At 42.0% G+C, this 18,992-nt stretch overlaps 1 protein-coding gene and 1 long non-coding RNA gene across 5 annotated transcripts in view; one reads left to right on the top strand and one right to left on the bottom strand.

The window, feature by feature from the left end:
- Positions 1 to 1,940: 1,940 nt before the first annotated feature.
- LOC107838446 (uncharacterized) lies at positions 1,941 to 13,750 on the top strand. Its single transcript, XR_001664509.1, has 3 exons — positions 1,941 to 2,688; positions 4,331 to 4,335; positions 13,740 to 13,750. It is a non-coding gene; the product is annotated as an uncharacterized LOC107838446 (long non-coding RNA).
- LOC103150581 (activin receptor type-1) overlaps positions 7,812 to 18,992 on the bottom strand; it is a 31,258-nt gene continuing 20,077 nt past the window's right edge. For all 4 annotated transcript variants that reach the window (XM_007570263.2, XM_007570264.2, XM_016680827.1 and 1 more), the window contains exons 4-12: positions 18,438 to 18,710; positions 17,977 to 18,243; positions 16,532 to 16,737; positions 13,426 to 13,525; positions 12,486 to 12,632; positions 11,421 to 11,696; positions 10,411 to 10,608; positions 9,641 to 9,771; positions 7,812 to 9,527 (exon numbers count right to left, since the gene is read on the bottom strand). In XM_007570263.2, coding sequence (XP_007570325.1) covers positions 9,393 to 9,527; positions 9,641 to 9,771; positions 10,411 to 10,608; positions 11,421 to 11,696; positions 12,486 to 12,632; positions 13,426 to 13,525; positions 16,532 to 16,737; positions 17,977 to 18,243; positions 18,438 to 18,710 — 1,733 coding nt within the window. In that variant the 3' untranslated portion in view covers positions 7,812 to 9,392. The remainder of the gene's footprint in view (positions 9,528 to 9,640; positions 9,772 to 10,410; positions 10,609 to 11,420; positions 11,697 to 12,485; positions 12,633 to 13,425; positions 13,526 to 16,531; positions 16,738 to 17,976; positions 18,244 to 18,437; positions 18,711 to 18,992) is intronic.

Here is an 18,992-nt window from a genome sequence, read left to right as displayed (position 1 = left end):
CAAACAACCAAAATACAACAAAAAAAAAACAACCCATCAGGGTGGGCGGAGGGGCGACGGAAGGAGGGATAAAGTCCAAAAGAAAGAAACAGAATAACTTAGTCCAAAGGGAAACACACGGTCAAGGTGGAGCCTGCCGTGAACAGTCCGGGGGCCGGCCACGGTGCAGAAAGCGGAGCCGAGGAGCCGGGTCCGGCGGCCCGCCGATGTGTGTAAAAAGATTTGTGCGTGTGTAATACTGGATTTGTAAACCATAAAAATAAAATTTTTTATGGTTTATGTAGGGCCCCATATGGTGGGCCCACCACGTAGGTGGGCCCACCTACATGGGCACCACGTAGGGCCCATGTGGGCTGTGGCCCTACATGGGCAAACCCATGTGGACAACAATTCTCTGATTGGTTTATTGCTGCTGGCGTACATACTGTACACTTTATGTCTCTGTGTCAGGGACAGATTTTTGAATTCAGTGCAAATATAAGGCGCACTGGATTATAAGGTGCACTGCTGATTTTGGAGAAAATTTAAGGCTTTTAGGTGTGCCTAATAGTCCGGAAAATACGGTACATTAAAGAGGTGGAATAGATCCAAAATCAAATTTAAAAAAAATAAAAAAAAACCACCTTACTCCCTTATTTTGCTTGGTTTTTTGTTTTTTTTGCAACACACCTGCAACATTTAAATGAAAGACAAACACAAAAAGTTATTTACATTACAGTAAAGTTTGAAAACATAGAATGATGATGTAAAACTTTCAGCTTAAAACAGAAACAAACAGGAAGAAACTATATTACTGGAAAGAGGTGGACTAATCCAACCTTTCCATTTTTTTTGATCATTTCTTAGCATTTGTTTCAACAAAAAGGAGGACATAACAATGCAACATAATAAAAATGCAACAATGCAACATTTGTGTTAAATGCAACATCTTGCAACATTTAACACAAAGACAAACACAATCAACCGCTATTTACATTACGTTATGAGTTTGAATACGTACAATGATGATGTAAAACGTTCAACATTTAAAACGTTGGTTACGTATTGTAACCCCAGATTCTATGGGTGCGTTCACACTGCAGCCTGAAGTGACCCAATTCCAATTTTTTTGCCAGGCCGTTCACGCTGCCAGAAAAAGCGACCTGAATGCGTTCTGCAGCGTGAACGGGCAAACGACCTGAAAGTGTCCCGCATGCGCAGTAGAGGGCACAATAGCGTCAGCGTTCTCGGTGCTCTGCCAACCACCATAAAAAGAAGTGCTCATTGTTTGCGGAAGTAAACATGGAGGCAAACGGTGGAGCATAGCTTACATATTTGAAGTTTTTGTTCGGCTGGAGCACCATATTAACTTAATCCTCATTATAGTCCGTCAAGGTTGTTGTTTTTCTTCCCGCTTTCGCGCATCAGGGCGCAGAATAGTGAAATTTGTTGAGAATCAGTGACGTTCAGTTCGGATGAATGCAACCTGGACGTTAGGTCACATTTGAATCGGATATGGGTCACATTCGAAAAAGAATCCGACCTGTGCTGTTCACACTGCCATCAAAAGATCAGATACAGGTCGCATTACCTCAAAAGAATCGGAATTGGGTCACTTCAGGCTGCAGTGTGAACGCACCCTATGAGTATAGGCGCAGCCCTTAAGGCTATCGCTAGTGGCTTTATCCCGCGCACAGAGCAGGCCTGGAAAAAAGCTAGTCCACGCCCACCTACAGCTTTTTTCTTCTGCTATTCAAGAACCAGTGAGGGCCACAGCTTAAAGGACTGCGCCTATACTCATAGAATCTGGGGTTACAATATGTAACCAACGTCCTATTTCGTATAGGCTTTGTCCTTTAAGGCTATCGCTAGTGGGTTAACGGCGAAGCAGGATGTAGTCTGTGCCTCACCTGGGTCCATCCAGACCCAGAGATCAGCTGATCTGACAGAGCTGGAACCTGCAGGGATATTGTTCTCAGCGATATGTTTGTTTTATTTCAAAACATTTCACATTATCACACACATTCCTCCCAGCTAATCATTTCCTAGCTTGCCTTCTCCGTGGTCCCTGCGGCTGGCCGGTCCGGATGGTTCGGGCTGACGTCCCCTGGGAAGACGCTGGGTCATTGACTGTCACACCGGGAAGAACCGCAGAGAGGTGGAGGAGGGTGGCGGAGCGGAGCTGGTGGAGACAGGCGCCCTCAGCTTCGCGGGTTCAGCCGCTGTCTCAGTTATGTAAGCCATTACGGCCGAAAACCGAGGTCAGAGGGGGTCCGGACGGCGACTCAGGGCGGAGCTAAACCGTCCTGCCAAGTCATTCGACCGTGGCGGAGGAGGTTGGAGGACGGGAAGCCCCGTAGCGCTAGCCGGCTCCTCGATCAAGCTAGGTAGCTCGAGGAGGAGTGAGTCTACAGCTAGGAGCGGGGTTGAGTCGGACATACGGACCCCGGGGTTGACTGAGTATCCGCTCAGCCGCCTCTCTTCCACCGCGGTGCTTCCCAGCTGGGAAGCATCATCCGAACCGCAACTGCTCCTGCTGTCGTCCTCGTCGTTGTCGACCTCTCTGCCGGTGGGATTATCTGATAAACGCTCAGCATAGCTAGCATCCCGCTCAGCGTAGCTAGCATCTCCCACGAGCAGCGACCGGACTCGGTGGGCCCGGCGCCCCACCTCGTGCCAGCCTAGAAAAGGCTAGCTCCGGCTCCTCGAGTGCAGGAGCGGCAAGAGTGCTGAGGCGTCATGGCGCAGGCAATGATGTACCCTGTCTGAACGGACGTTCGCTCTTAAAACAGTGCTATCTTACGCTGAAGAAAAAGAGGGAGCCGTTGATCCGGTCTGACCGTTATTTATACAGACCGGGGTGATGCCCACCCAGTAGGTGGGCGTGGACTAAGCTTTTTTTCAGTGCTGCGCCCGAGGGACAAACCCTCTAGCGATAGCCTTAAAGGGTTAAGGATATATACGAAATAGAACAGAAACAAACACAACAAGGAAGCTCTTCACTGTAAAGAGCCTCATTACTCTTTACAGTAAAGAGGCTGAATACCAAGTCCTTTCCTTTTATCGTATTTGTTTTTAAGCATTTTTTTAAATTAAAGAGTTCAATAAACATGCAACATTGACATAGAACTTGCAACATAAAAAAATCGTACGGTATGGCCCATTTCAGGCCACTTCATGTATTTGAAGGGAGTGAATATGTCTATGTCAAAGGTCTTATTGACACTCTGCTGATGGTAAGCTACTGGATTGTAGCCACAGGCTGACAGAAGTGAGGCTGCAAATTTTTTGCGCCATCGACCCTTCTGACCAACACCAGCAGACAAGGTAGGTGAAGTGGGAAAACGGCAAAGGGTGGACAGACCAGGAATCGACCGCTGTCACAGTGGTTCCCAATTGTAGTCCGTAAGTACCCATGCCGTATATGTTTAAGGTGTCTCCTTCCTACCAAACTCCTGACTCAAATGAATGGCATGACTGACAGACTTCTGCAGTATTTGGTGGCTGCAGAGGTAATGCAATCATTTGAATCAGGTGTGGTGAAACACAGACACATAACAGAGTGATCTTTACATGAATTAAAATATTAATAATCTAAAATACTTGTTAGATTTAATACTGATAATATAACAACAAAGAGCTATTCACATGACTTTAAAGAGGTTGAACTTTGATGAGATGGCGTTTCTCTTCCAAGTCTTTCTTCTGCCAGGTTCTGTTTTCTGCTTCCTTCTGGAAAGCCTCTACAATCTCTCTGGCCTCCATCTCATAGTTCTCTGCCTCAATTCTAAGGGCCTTTTCCTTTTCCAGCATGAGGGTGAGTTCCTGGATATCTTTGAGCAGAGATCTCCGTTTCTTGACCTCTGCCTGAAGCTTGTTGGTAAGGAGTTCGGCCTCATCCGAGAGCATTTCTGTCATCTTACAGGCTTTCTCTAAACCCTGGTAAAGTTTATCACTTACCTTTTCCAACTTACCTCTTTCTGCCTCTTCTCTTATAGCCCTTTTTTTCTGCAGCTCTTTGTTTCTTGCCGAAGAGACTCTACAGTCTTCAAGAGAGAAGCATTTTCAGTCTCTCCTTGGACCCTTAGACTTTTCTCTTCTTGGAGCATTTTCTCTAGTTTTTGGAGTTTCAGTTCAAATTTATCCCGATCACCCAAAGCCGGACCCTCTGTGGACGTTTTCTCCATATCCTCAAGCTTTTTAATTAGTATCTCCGCAATCTCCACAGCTTCCTCTTTGTCTGCCTCAATTTGGGCTCTAAGTTCTCGTTCTGTTTTCAGTTCTTGATCCAATTCTCTGCCTGGACCCGTAGTGCTTTCTCTTTTTGGATGGTTTTCTCCAGCTGTTGGAGTTCCAGTTGAATTTTGTCCCTCTCATCTGAAGTGATCTCAGCAGGACCCTCTTGGGACGTTTTCTCCACGTCCTCAAGCTTTTATTTACTTAGGAGAGGCGGGTCAGGAAGGACGTGGTAACATAAAACTGTCATTTAAATGCAAGCCAACGTAAAGCTGTGTGGACAGGCTCCGCTTCCTGAGCTAAGGCGGTGCATATTATTTGTGGATCACCGGATTTATACAGCATGACTAAACATAGCATACAAGTGAAAGACGAGCGGTATCACCAACGTAACCCAGAGTTGCTAACACGAAGTTATAGCTAGTCAATTGTCTCATAGTAAAAGAAAAGTACCGCTTACCTCTTTGTGCAACTTCAAATGCCGAACAGTTGGAAGTTGTGTCTCCACCTGAGATCCTGGTCTTGCAGGTTTTGCATGTTTCACTCCGTTTTTGTTGGACATTTCATGATTGACGTACCCAAAAGAAATTACTCACAGGAGTATATCTGCTTTGAGCGTTTTTTCGTCCCTCGTTTGTTTTCTCCCCGTTATTTTTAAATCCTGTTAATTTGATTGGTTGTGCCGCAGCTTACGCACACACGCATACGGAGTGTGGAAAAACAGAGGGACGGTCTGCGCCTGTTAATACGCAATGAGTGAAATTAATTAATGACGCCACTTTATAAATAATGTTTTAAATTTTAAGACTTGGAGTAAAATATCAAGTCTTTTCAAGTAAACAGCTTCAAGTCAAGTCAAGTCCTAAGTCAATGGTGTGAAAGTCAAAGTCAAGCCCAAGTCTTTGAGCATTTTTTCAAGTCAAGTCTCACATTTATCTCACCGTCGTGGCTTTTTGAGATCTTTTAGCCTGCTTCATCATGTCAGGCAGGTTCAGTTGAAGTGTTTTCTTCATTCTACAGGTCTGACATTAGCTGGAAAAAGATGTGGCTAATAAAATTGAATCAAACTTTCCAAATAAAATGTTATCACCTTTTTGTTTTTCATAGTATTGTGTAATAAAAATACATTACAAACTATAAAACATATTTTTCTATTTAACTGAAATGACTATAAAAACAAATGAAATGCTTTTGTGTGGTTTATTTCCACTGTTTCATGTTTCTTTGTGCTCTTTTGTTTCAGTAAATTAAGATTTCGGAACATTTTTCAACTGTTTTTCTGTCTTCTGATCTCTTCATGTGTTTGGTAATTTTTCTCAAATTTTTCTCTTTTTCTTCACATGTTTTGTGACATTTTTCTTTTTTTATCTCTAAAACATTGTGCGCTTTTCAGCTGTGTGCTTTTTCCCTTTCTGCTTTGTTGTTCTGTTGTCTCAACTAATGTTATGTTTTGCTCCGCGAGGCCACTACGGTCGTGTGCTCCAGCCAGCAGACCAAGTTACACCACAGGAGATGTTGCAATTCCTGTCCCAGGATGTGAGCAGCCCAAATGGAGGGAAACCTCGCCACCTTTGACAGTGGTGCTTGACTTTGCTGAGCTTGTACTCTGTTGCAAAACTTGTCTGCACGCAAGAAGTTATTTACTGCGTGTGACTTCTGGCCAGAGTCGTGCTTGCGTTGCCCAGACTCCACGGCAACAGCAGATGCCTGTGTTGCCAGGCAGAGAGAGAGAGGGAGGTGAAGGAGCTTCTTCATCAGCACGACGGAAAACATGCTTTTTGCCATGCTTTAAGAAAGTAGTCATGCGTCTATTTCCCACTTTGTTACTTAGTGATGCCAAAGTTAACTGTCTTTCATTGGAGTTTTATGTGACTAATTAACACAAAGTGGGGAATAATTGCAAGCCAGAAGTAAATACAGCAGGAAGGGCTGTGGAGAAGCTTAATGCAGGTTGAGGTTATAAAACATCCATTCAGTGGATCATCAAGCATCATCAATCCTGGAAGAAAACTAGTTACAAGCAGCAAAAGGTTTAAGATGTTGAAGGGAATTATGTAAACCATTTCCATGAGTGTGAATGGCCTCATCAGAGTCCAGACTTCCATCCGATTGAAAATCATTTACAAGATTTAAAAGGTTATGCTTTCTATCCAATCTGAGCTTAGGCTGTTTTGCAAAAAAAAAAAAAAAAGATCAAAATCTTTCGTCTCTAGATGTGGAGAACTGGTAGACACATACCCCAAAAGAGCTGCTGCTTTAGTTGTTCTATTTGAATGGATACAAATGCAGCAGATTTCCATTTGTGAACAGAACGATTCAACATTGTTTCTTTCATTTCACAACTTTGTGGCACTTTGTTTTTAGCTAACGTGACAAAATATGAAAAGGATGCGATGCGTTTCAAAGGCTCTGCAGCATTATGTAATTATAAATGACTAAACAGCAATGGAAGCAGAGAGATGAGACCAGAAGCTTTGTGCTAACTGGACATGGCACTGATGTAACCGCCACAGTCACTGTGCCATTTGGAAAAAGAAACAACAGATAGTCATCAGTCACAGGTCAAGAGTAAAATTTGCTTACACAAGACAGACATTAAATTATTTCAGCTGAAAATCTTGTTAGTATACAACTAGCAGCTTTGGATCATTAGTTTTAATGATCAGTTTCAAACCAAAATCAGTTTTTCCAGAAAAGTCATTTCTATAAAAGAACCATGAAACTCTGACATGAGTGATCACAGGGCAGATTACATCAGGAAAAAAAATACTATGATCATTTTTGAATGCGAATATGAAAGCTGTTGGCAGGTCATCACTCAGAAATATAACTTTTATTTGATTTCTGTGCCGAGTGGTTTTGGTTCACAATCTGAATAAAAATATGTTTTTAGGCCATTTATATGCAAGTTGTAAGGGGCTGAATGCTTGAACATGCAGATAAATACCAAACTAGAACATGATAGGAAAGTTAATTTATCTCAGTTATTTTATTTAAAAAGTAAAACTCAATTTCATAATGCTCTGTGATACATCTCAAGTGCTAACCTCTTAATTTTGATTATTATGGGTTACAACTAATGAAAATCCCAATTTCAGTTACTGAAGGAAAATATATATTTTTTACACATAAATGTGTCATGGTAAAACCTGCTGACTGGATCGTTATCCAGAACGACGACACTACCACCCTCCACAACAAGCATAAGCTAAAAAAGGTTATTTCTGAACAAGTTGGTTTTCAAAATGCTGTATCCAAGCATATTAAGGAAAAGTTGAGTGGAAGGAAAAAGCGTGGTAGACAAGGGTACATAAAAACACACAAGGTTAACTACAGCTTTTCAGTTTTTATTTTTGTCATGAATAAACCATGGGAGCTGGCTCCTGTGGAACCAGCTCCCAGTTTTTGTCTGTGAGGCAGACGGTCCCGTCTACTTTTAAAAGACTTCAAACCTTCCAAAATGTGTAGTGAAGAGTCAGTTAGGCTATCGTGAACTACTCTGTGTAGTTATGCTGCCACTGGCGTAGGTTCCTGGAGGCTTTAATGTTCACTCTTCCTCCTACCACTTCTAAAATTATTGCCACTTTTGTTTTGTTTTTTTTTTAATCAGGGTTATTTTATTCCTCTTCATAGTAGTCACACCTGGTCCCAATTTTCTGCTCGACTGCATCACCTTTCTGAAAGGGGCCATCGACTGAACTATTGCTTGGCAAGATATGCCAATTAATAAATGCTGAATGAACCGAGTTGCTGGTGTTGATCCACCCAATCCGCAAAGCCATCTACCAAGTTCTCTCGGAGCCCATTATGTTTCTCTCAGCTTTAATAATATTTCTTTGCATCTACATGCAACTGAAATCGACTTAAAATGTAACGTGGGGCTGATTTAGCTGCAGATGCCGAAATTTAAACAGTTGCACAAACGCTACATTTAAAAAGCAAGTGGATTTCAAACACTAATGCTGATGCAGCAAGTCAGTTTTCCCAATGTACACCATGAGCAGATCTACAAGTATTAAAACAAACAAACAAAAAAAAAAATAATAGAGGTGTAAAGAAAGAATTACAACAGCTGATGGAAAGTCACCAGTTTCCTCAGCAATACATTGGCAACAAACATTTGGGTGTCCCCCAAGACACCACTTTTGGCATATTTTCTAGAAACCCCATCAAGACAAATGAGACAGATAATTTTTTTTTTCTATTTAATTAATAGAAATCACTAATTGGTATAAAATTTAAAAGAAACGATTTAAAAAAAAAAAGGCTTAAGTTTGACTTCATTTACTTGACGATGCACGCATTAGGACAATGATGCACGCGTTAAGACAGAATACAGGCTTACTTACAGGCCTTTGGAAAATTCAGCAGTAACTGGCAAATCTTTTATTTAAACTTGAAGCATTTGTGTCTAAAGCTGTGTAAAAAAAAAAAAAAAACCACGACTGCAAATTTAACATAATACGCAAAACTGTTTGCAACAGAGTATCTTTAGATGGACGATACACATCTGCGAAAGCAAAAGAGCCACAGGCGCAGCCGTACACCTTAATGTTACATTTCAGATTAAACTTATTCTTGCAGCACAGTAAACTGTAAGAATAAAACTCAATTTTATTCTTACGGCGCATTAGCACAAGATGACGCCTCCTGATTGGAATTGCAATTGCTGCTGCAGGTGTACATTAAGCTACCAAACTGGCCTGTTTTTTTGTTTTTTTTTCTACATGAATGTACCATAATGTAAATGAATGGAGTACAATCAAAGAGAAGAGTGAGACGGTTACGTCCAGATGCATTTTAAACTGAAAAACATGGCAAACAAAATGTGCCTTTCTAACATAAAAAAAAAGCAAACAAACACACCCTCCCCCCCCCCCAAAAAAAACATACGCCTATTCAAATGCCCAGGTAAGAGTTTCCTCCTTGAAGAAGGTTTCTAACAGTCCAGCTCCTATGTCATAGATTGCATTGATGTTTTCCTTTTTGCCCCCCCAAGACTACATGAGCCATCTTTGGATGCCAAAATGTGTCCCGCCTAGCGTTTTTTAAAATAAATATAGGTCTGTGCCACTATAAGGGCACTAAACCCATGAAGTCTTTAATCTTCTCAGACTTTCTGTAAGATGTTCCATCCTCTGGATGTCTTTGAAGGCCTCTTCTTCTCAAGCAAAGGCTCAAATGTCTGTTTTGATTTTATCCAGCGAGTTGTCAATCTTCGTCAGAGTCTTTTTGATGCGCAGTGCGGTTAATCTGGCAGACGGGTTCTGGTACCAGCACTCCTTCATGAGTTTAGCCAAGGAGCTTAAAGTCTGGATAACGAGAAGAAATGATTCAGTGCATTTGTCAATGGCTGCAGCATGAAGTTGTATGTGTTGTAATATCAGTATGTGTGAGTGAAAAAAACTGTTTGATTGTTACTCACCGGGTCTGAGAACCATCTGTTAGGGATATTGGGCCTCTGCTGATCCACACACACCACCTTCTTCATGTCCTCGAAGCTGGGATCACTGGGGACCACGTCATGAAACGGTGGCTTATAGTCCTCAACAATGCCTACATGTAGAGGAGAGGATGCAAGCAAGCAACAAAAAAAAAAAAGTCACATTATTCTGTGAAAGATTTAGTCTTCTAAAGTTAGGTTGCTGAGGTTGCTGCAAGAAGGACGATGGAAGTACGGAAAATGGAGCTTCTGATCCTTTTTATGTCAATGAAAGATTTTAGGGTCAAAACAAAACATCACATTAGACTCCATTATTAGCATAAACCGAGTAGCTGCTGCAAACCATCACAGCAGGGGTCTGCATACACTATCATCATGGCAAGACGTAAATGATACAGAAATGTTTTTGTAATTTGGTTCTTTATTTTTCTAAATGTATGCTTTGGCAAATGATACATAAATTCATTGTAGCGCAATAAAACGTGTTGAAGTGCTGAAAACAACAACCTGGGCAGTATGTTGCTGGCATGATGTTTGGCTAACCAACATTTCCAAACGTCTAAAAGACGATATGGTGGAACGGAGGCTCAACGAGGCCTTAATGCGACACTTATTCATCGATCGTCACGTCACAATTTAAACTAAAACATAGCTTCATATTAACCTGCCATTATGCTGACCCGTTTTCCTGATGACCGGTTTATCACTCTCGCTGCTACAGAAAGTAAAAAAGCTTTAATGAAGCTACTGACCGTTGCTCACTGTCCTCCTGGCGACCTCCCACAGGACGAGGCCCAGAGCCCAGATGTCCACTCTCTTGAAGGACTCGAAGCAGTCCATCTGGATGGAGTCGTCCAGCACCTCCGGGGCCATGTAGCGCTTGGTGCCAACTTTAGGGTTGTTGCCCACATCCAGTTCATTGGTGTCTTGAAAATGCATAACTGCCAGACCTGAAAGAAAAAAAGAAAAAAAAAACAAGAAAACTCTTTGGTTCTTCCCCCAGAAATTAAGGTTTGCAAACTAAAACGGTCCAAAATAAAATGTCCAACATTGCCTCTCTATAGCAACAACACGCTGCATTGTCGGTGGGAGGTCTCCGGCCTTAAATGACTATATCAAAGATGGCGCACTGGCCTCGTATAGCTGAATTAAACCAAAAAACACGGCTAATTTAGAGCGAACGGCCCTGATCCAGCACACAGGATGTACTTCAACACAACAACAACTCGCTGACCAGACAAACAACCTCCACCGTGTTTGTCTGCACAGCGCAATACGTCATCAGCAGCCAAATTCATTCCATCTAACCCGGCCTTTCAGCTAAATTAGATGTGCTTCAAGCATCTGTGAAATGGAACATTGGCGCATCAGATTAAATGTTCCAAGGTCTTGCAAATGAGTTTCTGGTTAAGAGCCGTCTGATATATTTAGTATTGCTTGTTTTTCTAATTTAACAAGAAATATGGCTTAGCAGACAGACGGACATGGAGGGATATTTGCGCTGATGGGCTTCGAGATTCAAACAACCGCTTCTGTAGCGATAATGTGCCAAACAGCATGATGAACAAACCCTCTAAATGCCTTTGATGAAGTCCCATTAAGTAAAAACTAACATTCAAACCCTCAGGTCCCGCCACAACATCAAAGGCAAAGACTTTTTACGCAGTTCTAACATTTGCAATCTGACTTGGATGCAAAAATACATTTCTGTGCAGTAATTTTTTTTTTTTTTCCCCACACACACAAAATAGAATATTCTTACCCAGGTCAGCAATGCAGCACTGTCCGTTCTTTTTCACCAAAACATTTTTGCTCTTGAGGTCTCGGTGGGCGATGGCTGGCTTGCCTTGAGTGCCAAAGATCTCGACGTGCAAGTGTGCCAAGCCACTGGCTATCGAGAGCGCCATGCGGAGGCAGCTGGACGCATCCAGGGTGCTGAGCTGAAGATAGTCGTACAAGGAGCCCATTTCGTGGAAGTGAGTGATGAGCCACAGCTGAGTGCTGGAGTTCCTGGAAGTCATGTCTGATGCGATGAATCCTGAGTCGAGGGAGACGTATTTAAGCCGCTGACCGGTTATTTGTGTGAACGAAAATATGATTGCAGTTGACCCCAATTTGAAAACAACAAAAAAACTCAAGTATGAAAAATATTGCTTTAGTCAAGTTTTGTATTTTAGCAGTTCAAGGAAATCTGTATTTTGGTGAAAGAAATTCACTAGAAAGTGGGGGGGGGGGATGCATGTTTATGAATCTCTTCCTACCAAGTAGAAATTATTAGGGCTTCTACAACTTTTGTTTAGAATTTTTTTTAACGGGAAAAGCTTGGGTTGTTTGTATGTAAAAAAAAAAACAATAATATACTTCAGTTTTGTGGTAGCTTATCTTTGTGAAATTCAAAATATGGCTTTAGTGCTTAGAAAGGTTTAACCCAATTCACAGGTAAAGATAGATCTCAATCACAGGGTCATTTGCAGAGCAGTGATCTGCATCCGCTACAAAACGTCTACTACATCTCAGAGCCCATCATAAAAACATTTCACATTTCTTACATGTTTACTGAACATTTTTACTCTCAAAAGTCCTCACAGATCCAGCACATCCTTTTATTTCACAGTAGAAAATTATACAGCAGTCAGATTTTAAATTAAACCTCTGACTGTTATGCAACGTGCAAGATTTGTTGCAGCCGCTGGTCAGCAAAGACACTGCAATTTATTTATTTATTTTTCTTATGTAAAACTTAACTGAAAACAAACAAACAAAAAAAAAACAGTAAAATATTTTCAGCATTTTTGAAAGCCTTGTTGTTGACAGACATGTTACACACCCAGGATGTTCTCGTGCCTCAGCAGCACAGTGTTGTAGATTTCAGTCTCTCTGAACCAGGACTTCTCGTCTCTGGAGGAGAAGATTTTCACAGCGACACTCTCCCCCTGCCACTGACCCCGCCACACTTCACCGTAACGGCCCTTACCTGGACAACGACAAATACGAGGTAATTGTATTTATATAGCACATTTTCTGCAACGAGGCAACACAAAGTGCTTTACAGGAATTAAAACGGAAATGCAAACAAAATAACAAACCAAAGGAAAGAGCAAAAGAAGAAAAAGAATCTAATGTTGATCTAAAGTATGTAAACTAGGTGGCTCCTGTTCAGGGTTGCTAGATAAGTATCCTCTGGTCTACTTCCTTTTCTGGGTTGGAAGGATAGGAGTCTAAAAAGTAATTGCTAAGGTTGTTTTTCTGGATTCTAAGCACACACTAGCCTCGTCTGCAACAACGTGGAAGAAAATATCTGTTAAGCTGAAGGATTTGTTGACGAACCCTCGACTGTACTCTTGTAGGATATGCGAATATCAGATTCCCTCTGCCCTCTAGTGGCCACAAATGAATTTCTGTGAGGTTTCAATAGAACAAAAATGTCATCAAGACGACCCAGGAAGAGTGTGTACTGCACAGGGAAACCATTGTTCTGCACTGGTAGGTTCATTCAAGAATTTAAATAATACTTTATGTCACTTTATTTCTTTATTTCTACTGGAACTATAATATAAAAGAAATATTTCCCGTAGAACAGCAAAGTCAAAATAAACAGTTTTGCAGGCTCATCAGGTGCAAGGAAACAATTTATTTGATAAAGGCATCAGTGATTTGTTCCTGTCTAAACATCAATAATGTGAGAGGACGAACACAAATTGTTCGTTATTACGGGAACTGACCATAGTTGGAGAAAGGAAGTTTACGGTGTTCGACCTGCAACTTACCCACACACTCATTCAGAGTGATCTGTCTGGCAACAGTCCTCTGAACGAGAAACGGGAGTCCTGAGCCGCTTCCTGAAGTGCAGGAATGATCCAGAAGATCCTGGAAAAGCCCCAAAACATACAGGGTTAGGAGGCTGTTTATGTTAACGCGAGCCTGTGCATAATTTGGTAAGAAAGCCATTTTGATGAAAACAGCCCTAAAGAAAATCCTGAGGCTCAGGACTGCAAATGATGAAATACAGAGCATCTGGGAGTCAGATGGGGATTAACACAAGCGAGCCGTCTTTGATGTGGCACCTACACAAGACTGGGAGGCGGGAGGGGAGGGAGGTGGAAGATATGTGTGTGTGTGTTGGAGGTGCAGAGTGCCCCCTGCTGAGTAAACAACAGAGGAGGCGCCACCTCCTCGGTGACTGGTGTGGGCGCTGGAGATTTTATCTAATCCAAGAGCCAGACTCCAAAACAGGCGCAATGCTGCTAAGCCTTTTATTTTTATCTCGTCTACACTGCGCACAGTGTCGAAAGGCTGCCACACGGGGGCAGTGCGGAGCTGCAAAGTGTGCAGCTGCTGAGCAAAAACAAATGACTGAACAGAGAAGAGGAGTGGGGAGGGGGAGGGGGGTAGACAGATTGAAAACAGAGACAAGTGATGGCTCAGATAAACAGATGCATAATGCAAGAGCTGCCTGAGAGACAATTTGGAATCATAACACAGGAATGCAAGGCCGCGACCATAAAATAAATGATGACTTACTCTGCAGAGAGCTGCAGAAAGTTGAAATGGGTAGAAAAAAAAAAAAAAAAGATTTTTTTTAGGAGGTTATATTAGGGCCAGGCATGTAAGCAGAAGGCAATCAGAGCAGTGCAATATTGTTATTGTCAGAGGATGGCTGGGCAGGCAGTCGAGCATATTTTTATTTTTTTTTACAATGCTGAAGCAGAAGAACCATGACTCCATATTTAGGCCCTTCACTGCCAAATGGACAGAAAGAAAACACTGTGCTGTGCAGAATTGTATTTTTCCAAAATATTTTGTCAGATTACGTCAAACGTCAGTCTATTTCATTTGGGATCCGTCTGATCCATCAACACCAAATAGCACTTAGCTGTGAAGTGGAAAATGATGCGAGGTTTAAGATTTTTCAAAAATAAAACATTTAAGTTTGCCATCCATTTGTGTGCAGCCACACAGACTCATCCCAAATCTTTTGGGGTAACTAAGAATTTCTGCAGCAGCTTCACGGTTGCCATAGATTTCTTTGATGCTTCTCCATATAACTGATGCTCCAAAGCTCTCCCTGATGGCCTGCTCAAAAAATTTAAACATCCATGTCTTCGTAGGTTTACCAGCAGACCAAACTTGTCGGATGACCACAACCACTACGAACACTTGAGGACCCTCTAAAAACACTACTGAGCAACCCAAACACCATAGTAGTATACCCTAATATGCACAGTTGAAATCTTGGTACAGTCTTCCTCATCTCCGCTCTCGTGGGGTATGACCAATTTCTTTGCAAATAATTTTTTAAAGATCCTCAGAAAAAAAATGAGTGAAAACTGAATAAATACACCACTGCATTTAGACGCATCAAAGTTTTTTTTTTTGTTTGTTTTTGGAAACTGGAAATCATTTACCATTTTTCATCCATTTCCAAATACACTAGTTTCTGTTGGTCTACCACATAAAACCAGAGTAAAAAAAAAAAAAAAAAAAAACTAAAACGTTGTTGCAAGTTGTTGTACAAAAATGTACAAGAACTGAATACATTTCTTACAAAATGACAGTTAATCATGGGAGCTTTTAATTAGTCTACAGCTGGGCACAGACTAAACTTCAAGTCTTTCCAGCTCATCTCGACTGCCTTGCATGAGTCAGTAAATGCTCCGCAGAGCCATTTTTCAGACGAAAGGCTAACCACAGGGCTCCACCTAAACTCTGGATCAGTTTAGCAGCCCTCAAACACACAAACCACAGTGTGGAAGACGCACAATCCACAGTCGAGTGGAGAGAAAATAAATAGCAAAAACATTCCTCCAGGAGACGGGAGCAAAAAAAAAAAAAATGACTGAGACGATGCAAAACACTCGCCTGCTTTCCCCCCACTCTCCCGAGTACAGCGTTCACACAAATATTCATGCAGAACCATTTTTTTTTTCCCCCTCCGACAGAAAAACAGTTTTGAGATTACGATCAGGAAAGTACACAGCTTTCAGTCGTGGCCTGCACTGTTGAATCATGTTTGAAGACATGTTGGCCTTGCTTCGGGTAAGACCTAAACATTACCGGTGCAGACGTTCAGCCTTTTAAACCGAGAGCTAAACTACATCTGAGAACAACGTGAATTAATAAAGAGTCACAAACTTGGTGGTGGGATTTAAAATGTTTATGGCTTCTTATTTAAAGTATAGTTTAGAGCAAAGTTTTAAACCACACTTCCACACAGGCATTTATTATGCATCAAGTACCTATTATGCATTATTATGTCAACAGTGTGTGCAAACAGCAGGCAAAAATCCCACTTAATCAAAGTAAGGGAACACATAAGATTCTGCATAATGTTTGTTTATGTAGGCTACATATCCAAGTACAGCAAGCAGAAATTATTTTTTAATCAGGAGAGAAATGAACTAAGAAAACAGCAATTTACATCCTCAATCAGACTCAGAAAACATCTATTACTGAAAAAACAGAGGAGCCGTATTTTAGATTCAAAGCCGGATTCCTAAAGAAAAGCTCAGCAACCATTATGATGTTGGGTGTACGATGGACGATGAAAGTTCTCTGAGGTTTTTTCAGAAACTGAAACTTTCCTGTGGAAAAACTGTAAGGCCTGAAGACATTTTAACAGCCCTTAAGTCAGCTGTTTGTTGTTGTCTTGTTAAAGTAAAAACCGTCACTTTGCACTCTGACAAAGACCAACACCCAAGAATGCCCTTAACATGCACAAGGACAGTTGGGATCTGAAATACTGTATAGCTCTATGTTGTACTAGACAGTTTTGACTGATGCCAAGCTCTGAAACATAAGTCTATTGAGGTAACTATTAACATATATTGGTTTAATTCCTTTCAAACACATTGAAGTGGGTTATGCCGTACATACCGCCAGAGTGCTCTCCCCCACGTTAGACGCTATAAGTCCGTCTATCGTTCCGTATTCGGCATCTCGCGACGTCAGCCTTTCCATTTGGTTGCGGTGGATGCGTCTAAACACGAGGATGGCGGCGGCGGAAAGGATGATGAGAACAATGATGGGGGCCACAATGGCCATCGTCAGTGTGGTCACATTGTAGCTGTACAGTTCATCGACTGCAAGGAAAAGGAGAAGAGTGAAATGGCTACAGTGGGTTTTGGTGTGCGTGGACACGGGATCTGTTTCTGGTGAAACCAGGCAAGACGGTCCTTTCAGACAGTTTTGGGTGGACATTTAAGTCAAATAATAATACTTCAATGCGTAGGGCTGTAACTCAAATAGACTAAAAACCATTCTGTCACATATTCAGCTCACAGTGTGGATCAAATCAAGTCATCAGCATGATGAACTGACCACCATTCATAATTTCCAAATGGAGAAGAGTGCTCCACTCTTCCTTCAGGACAGACAATGTTCCCCCTTTACCCAACTCGCATAATGAACTCCTTCATACACATAACTAGCAACTCTGTCTGGGTGCTCAGGCTTTAGCCAAACTTTTAGAGAAGGGAGGGTTACACTTAGCAGGAAAAACACCTAGAAATCTATTTGCTATGATCATTCATATTTCTAACCACTCATACATAAAGGGCAACACAGAAAAGGTTACTCCCTCAGATTATGTGAATTTATATTGCAAACTAAATGAGTCTGATATACATATTTTTTTTACGTTATTTAAAAGACAATCTATGGGTTTTGACGTAGAAAAAATTTAAAAAATACATAAATGTGGAAGAAAAAAATACAGCTGATTCTGGTTCACAAATCTGCTCTTCATGGAAAAGTACAGAGGATGTACTTTTCCATGAAGACTTGAAGAATGTACTTTTCCTTGATGCTCTGGTAAGATTATGGACAAACACTATATGAAGGCAAACTCACACATGGTGGTGGCAGCATCAAGCTGGAGTGATGCTTTAGTTTGGCAGGGATATGTAAACTGGTCAGAGTTGGTGGTAGGATAAGTGAACACCATCCGAAAAATCCATCCCAACACTATAAAGGTGTTTGGATGGCCTAGACAAAGTCCAGTCCTTAATCTAATGGAGCCTCTGTTGCAAGGTTTGAAAACTCTTTGAGCTGTTTTACTAAGAATTGGCAAACATTTCAGTCTCTAGATGTTCAAAGTTGATACAGGCAACTCTGACCACATGATCTATATAAACCATTACCTGTGCGTTTTTATTGCAATCTGCATTGAAGTGGATGGAAATAGTCCCCAGGTGTTTGAAACTTAAGACTTCCTATCCAAACCTGTCCTTTAAGACAGACTAGGTGCAACAGCCAAAGCAATCGAATGAAAACTTTTAAGAGCTCTGAACTTTAGTGGTGCGTTCTGGACTTTGTCGTACATTTGACTGGAAGCCTCACGGTGCTGTTCATGTTGCACAGATGCCCCTGGCAACACTCGACTATCTGCTCCCTGGACGGCGGCGTCTTGCAGGTCATCGTGCTCTGCTCCACTGCCTTGAAGCAGCCTTTCTGGTGCACGAGCAAGCCACCGCTGACCGTCAGAGACGAGAAACACTGGAGGCCTAAGCAGCGAGTCGCCGTCACGCAGGAGCTGCCCTCGCATACACACTCGTGCTCCTCTTCGCTCAGGAGCTTCTTTTCCCCTTCTGAGAGAGATTAAGGAGAAAAGGCAGCTTGTAAGTTTTTAATTTCACGTACTTTAAACAAAAAAAAAACAAAAAAAAAAGTGAAATTTACACAATTCTACCCTCCCCTTTTTTTAAAACTACCCAAGAAAATCTTCTGCATGCTACGTGACAAGGTTTAGTGGTGAGCAGCAGCCAAGCGTGCACAAAGTCACCTTTTCCTGGAATTTGCACCGTGACGTTCATGTTACACAGATGGCCCTGGCAGCACCTGACGACATAGACCGACGAGGGTGCCATGGCGCAGGTGGCTCTGCCCTCCTCGTCGTCCCTCAGGCAGCCCTTCCGCTGGACGACGGCCCTGTCGGTCACGTTCAGGGAGGAGAAACACTGCTGGCCGGTGCAGCGCCGGCCGTGCTCACACGCATCTCCCTCGCACACACACTCCTGGTCTCGGAGGACCGGTCTGCCGGCAGACGGCTCGACATCTGATAAGAGGAAGCACAGATAGGCGAAAAACCCATTAGAGCAATACCATTACTAACCCATTCAATTAAATGGCATTCACTCACATCAGAAAACATGTGGGTGGAAAGTGCTGGCCAGTTGCTTTAGACGCCACTTAGCTTTAAACATGTTTTCCCCATTTGTAATCCTACACTTAAAATAGATAAAACGAGGGGGGGAGAAAAAAAAAAAGAAACACTTTTTAATGTTTTAGACTGTCAAAATAAATGATGTCAGTGTTAATGTTAAAATGATCATTTTAA

Source organism: Poecilia formosa, unplaced genomic scaffold (assembly GCF_000485575.1).
Source record: "Poecilia formosa unplaced genomic scaffold, Poecilia_formosa-5.1.2 Scaffold257, whole genome shotgun sequence".
NCBI classification, from domain to species: Eukaryota; Metazoa; Chordata; class Actinopteri; order Cyprinodontiformes; family Poeciliidae; genus Poecilia; species Poecilia formosa.
This window is presented reverse-complemented; position numbering and strand designations above follow the sequence as displayed.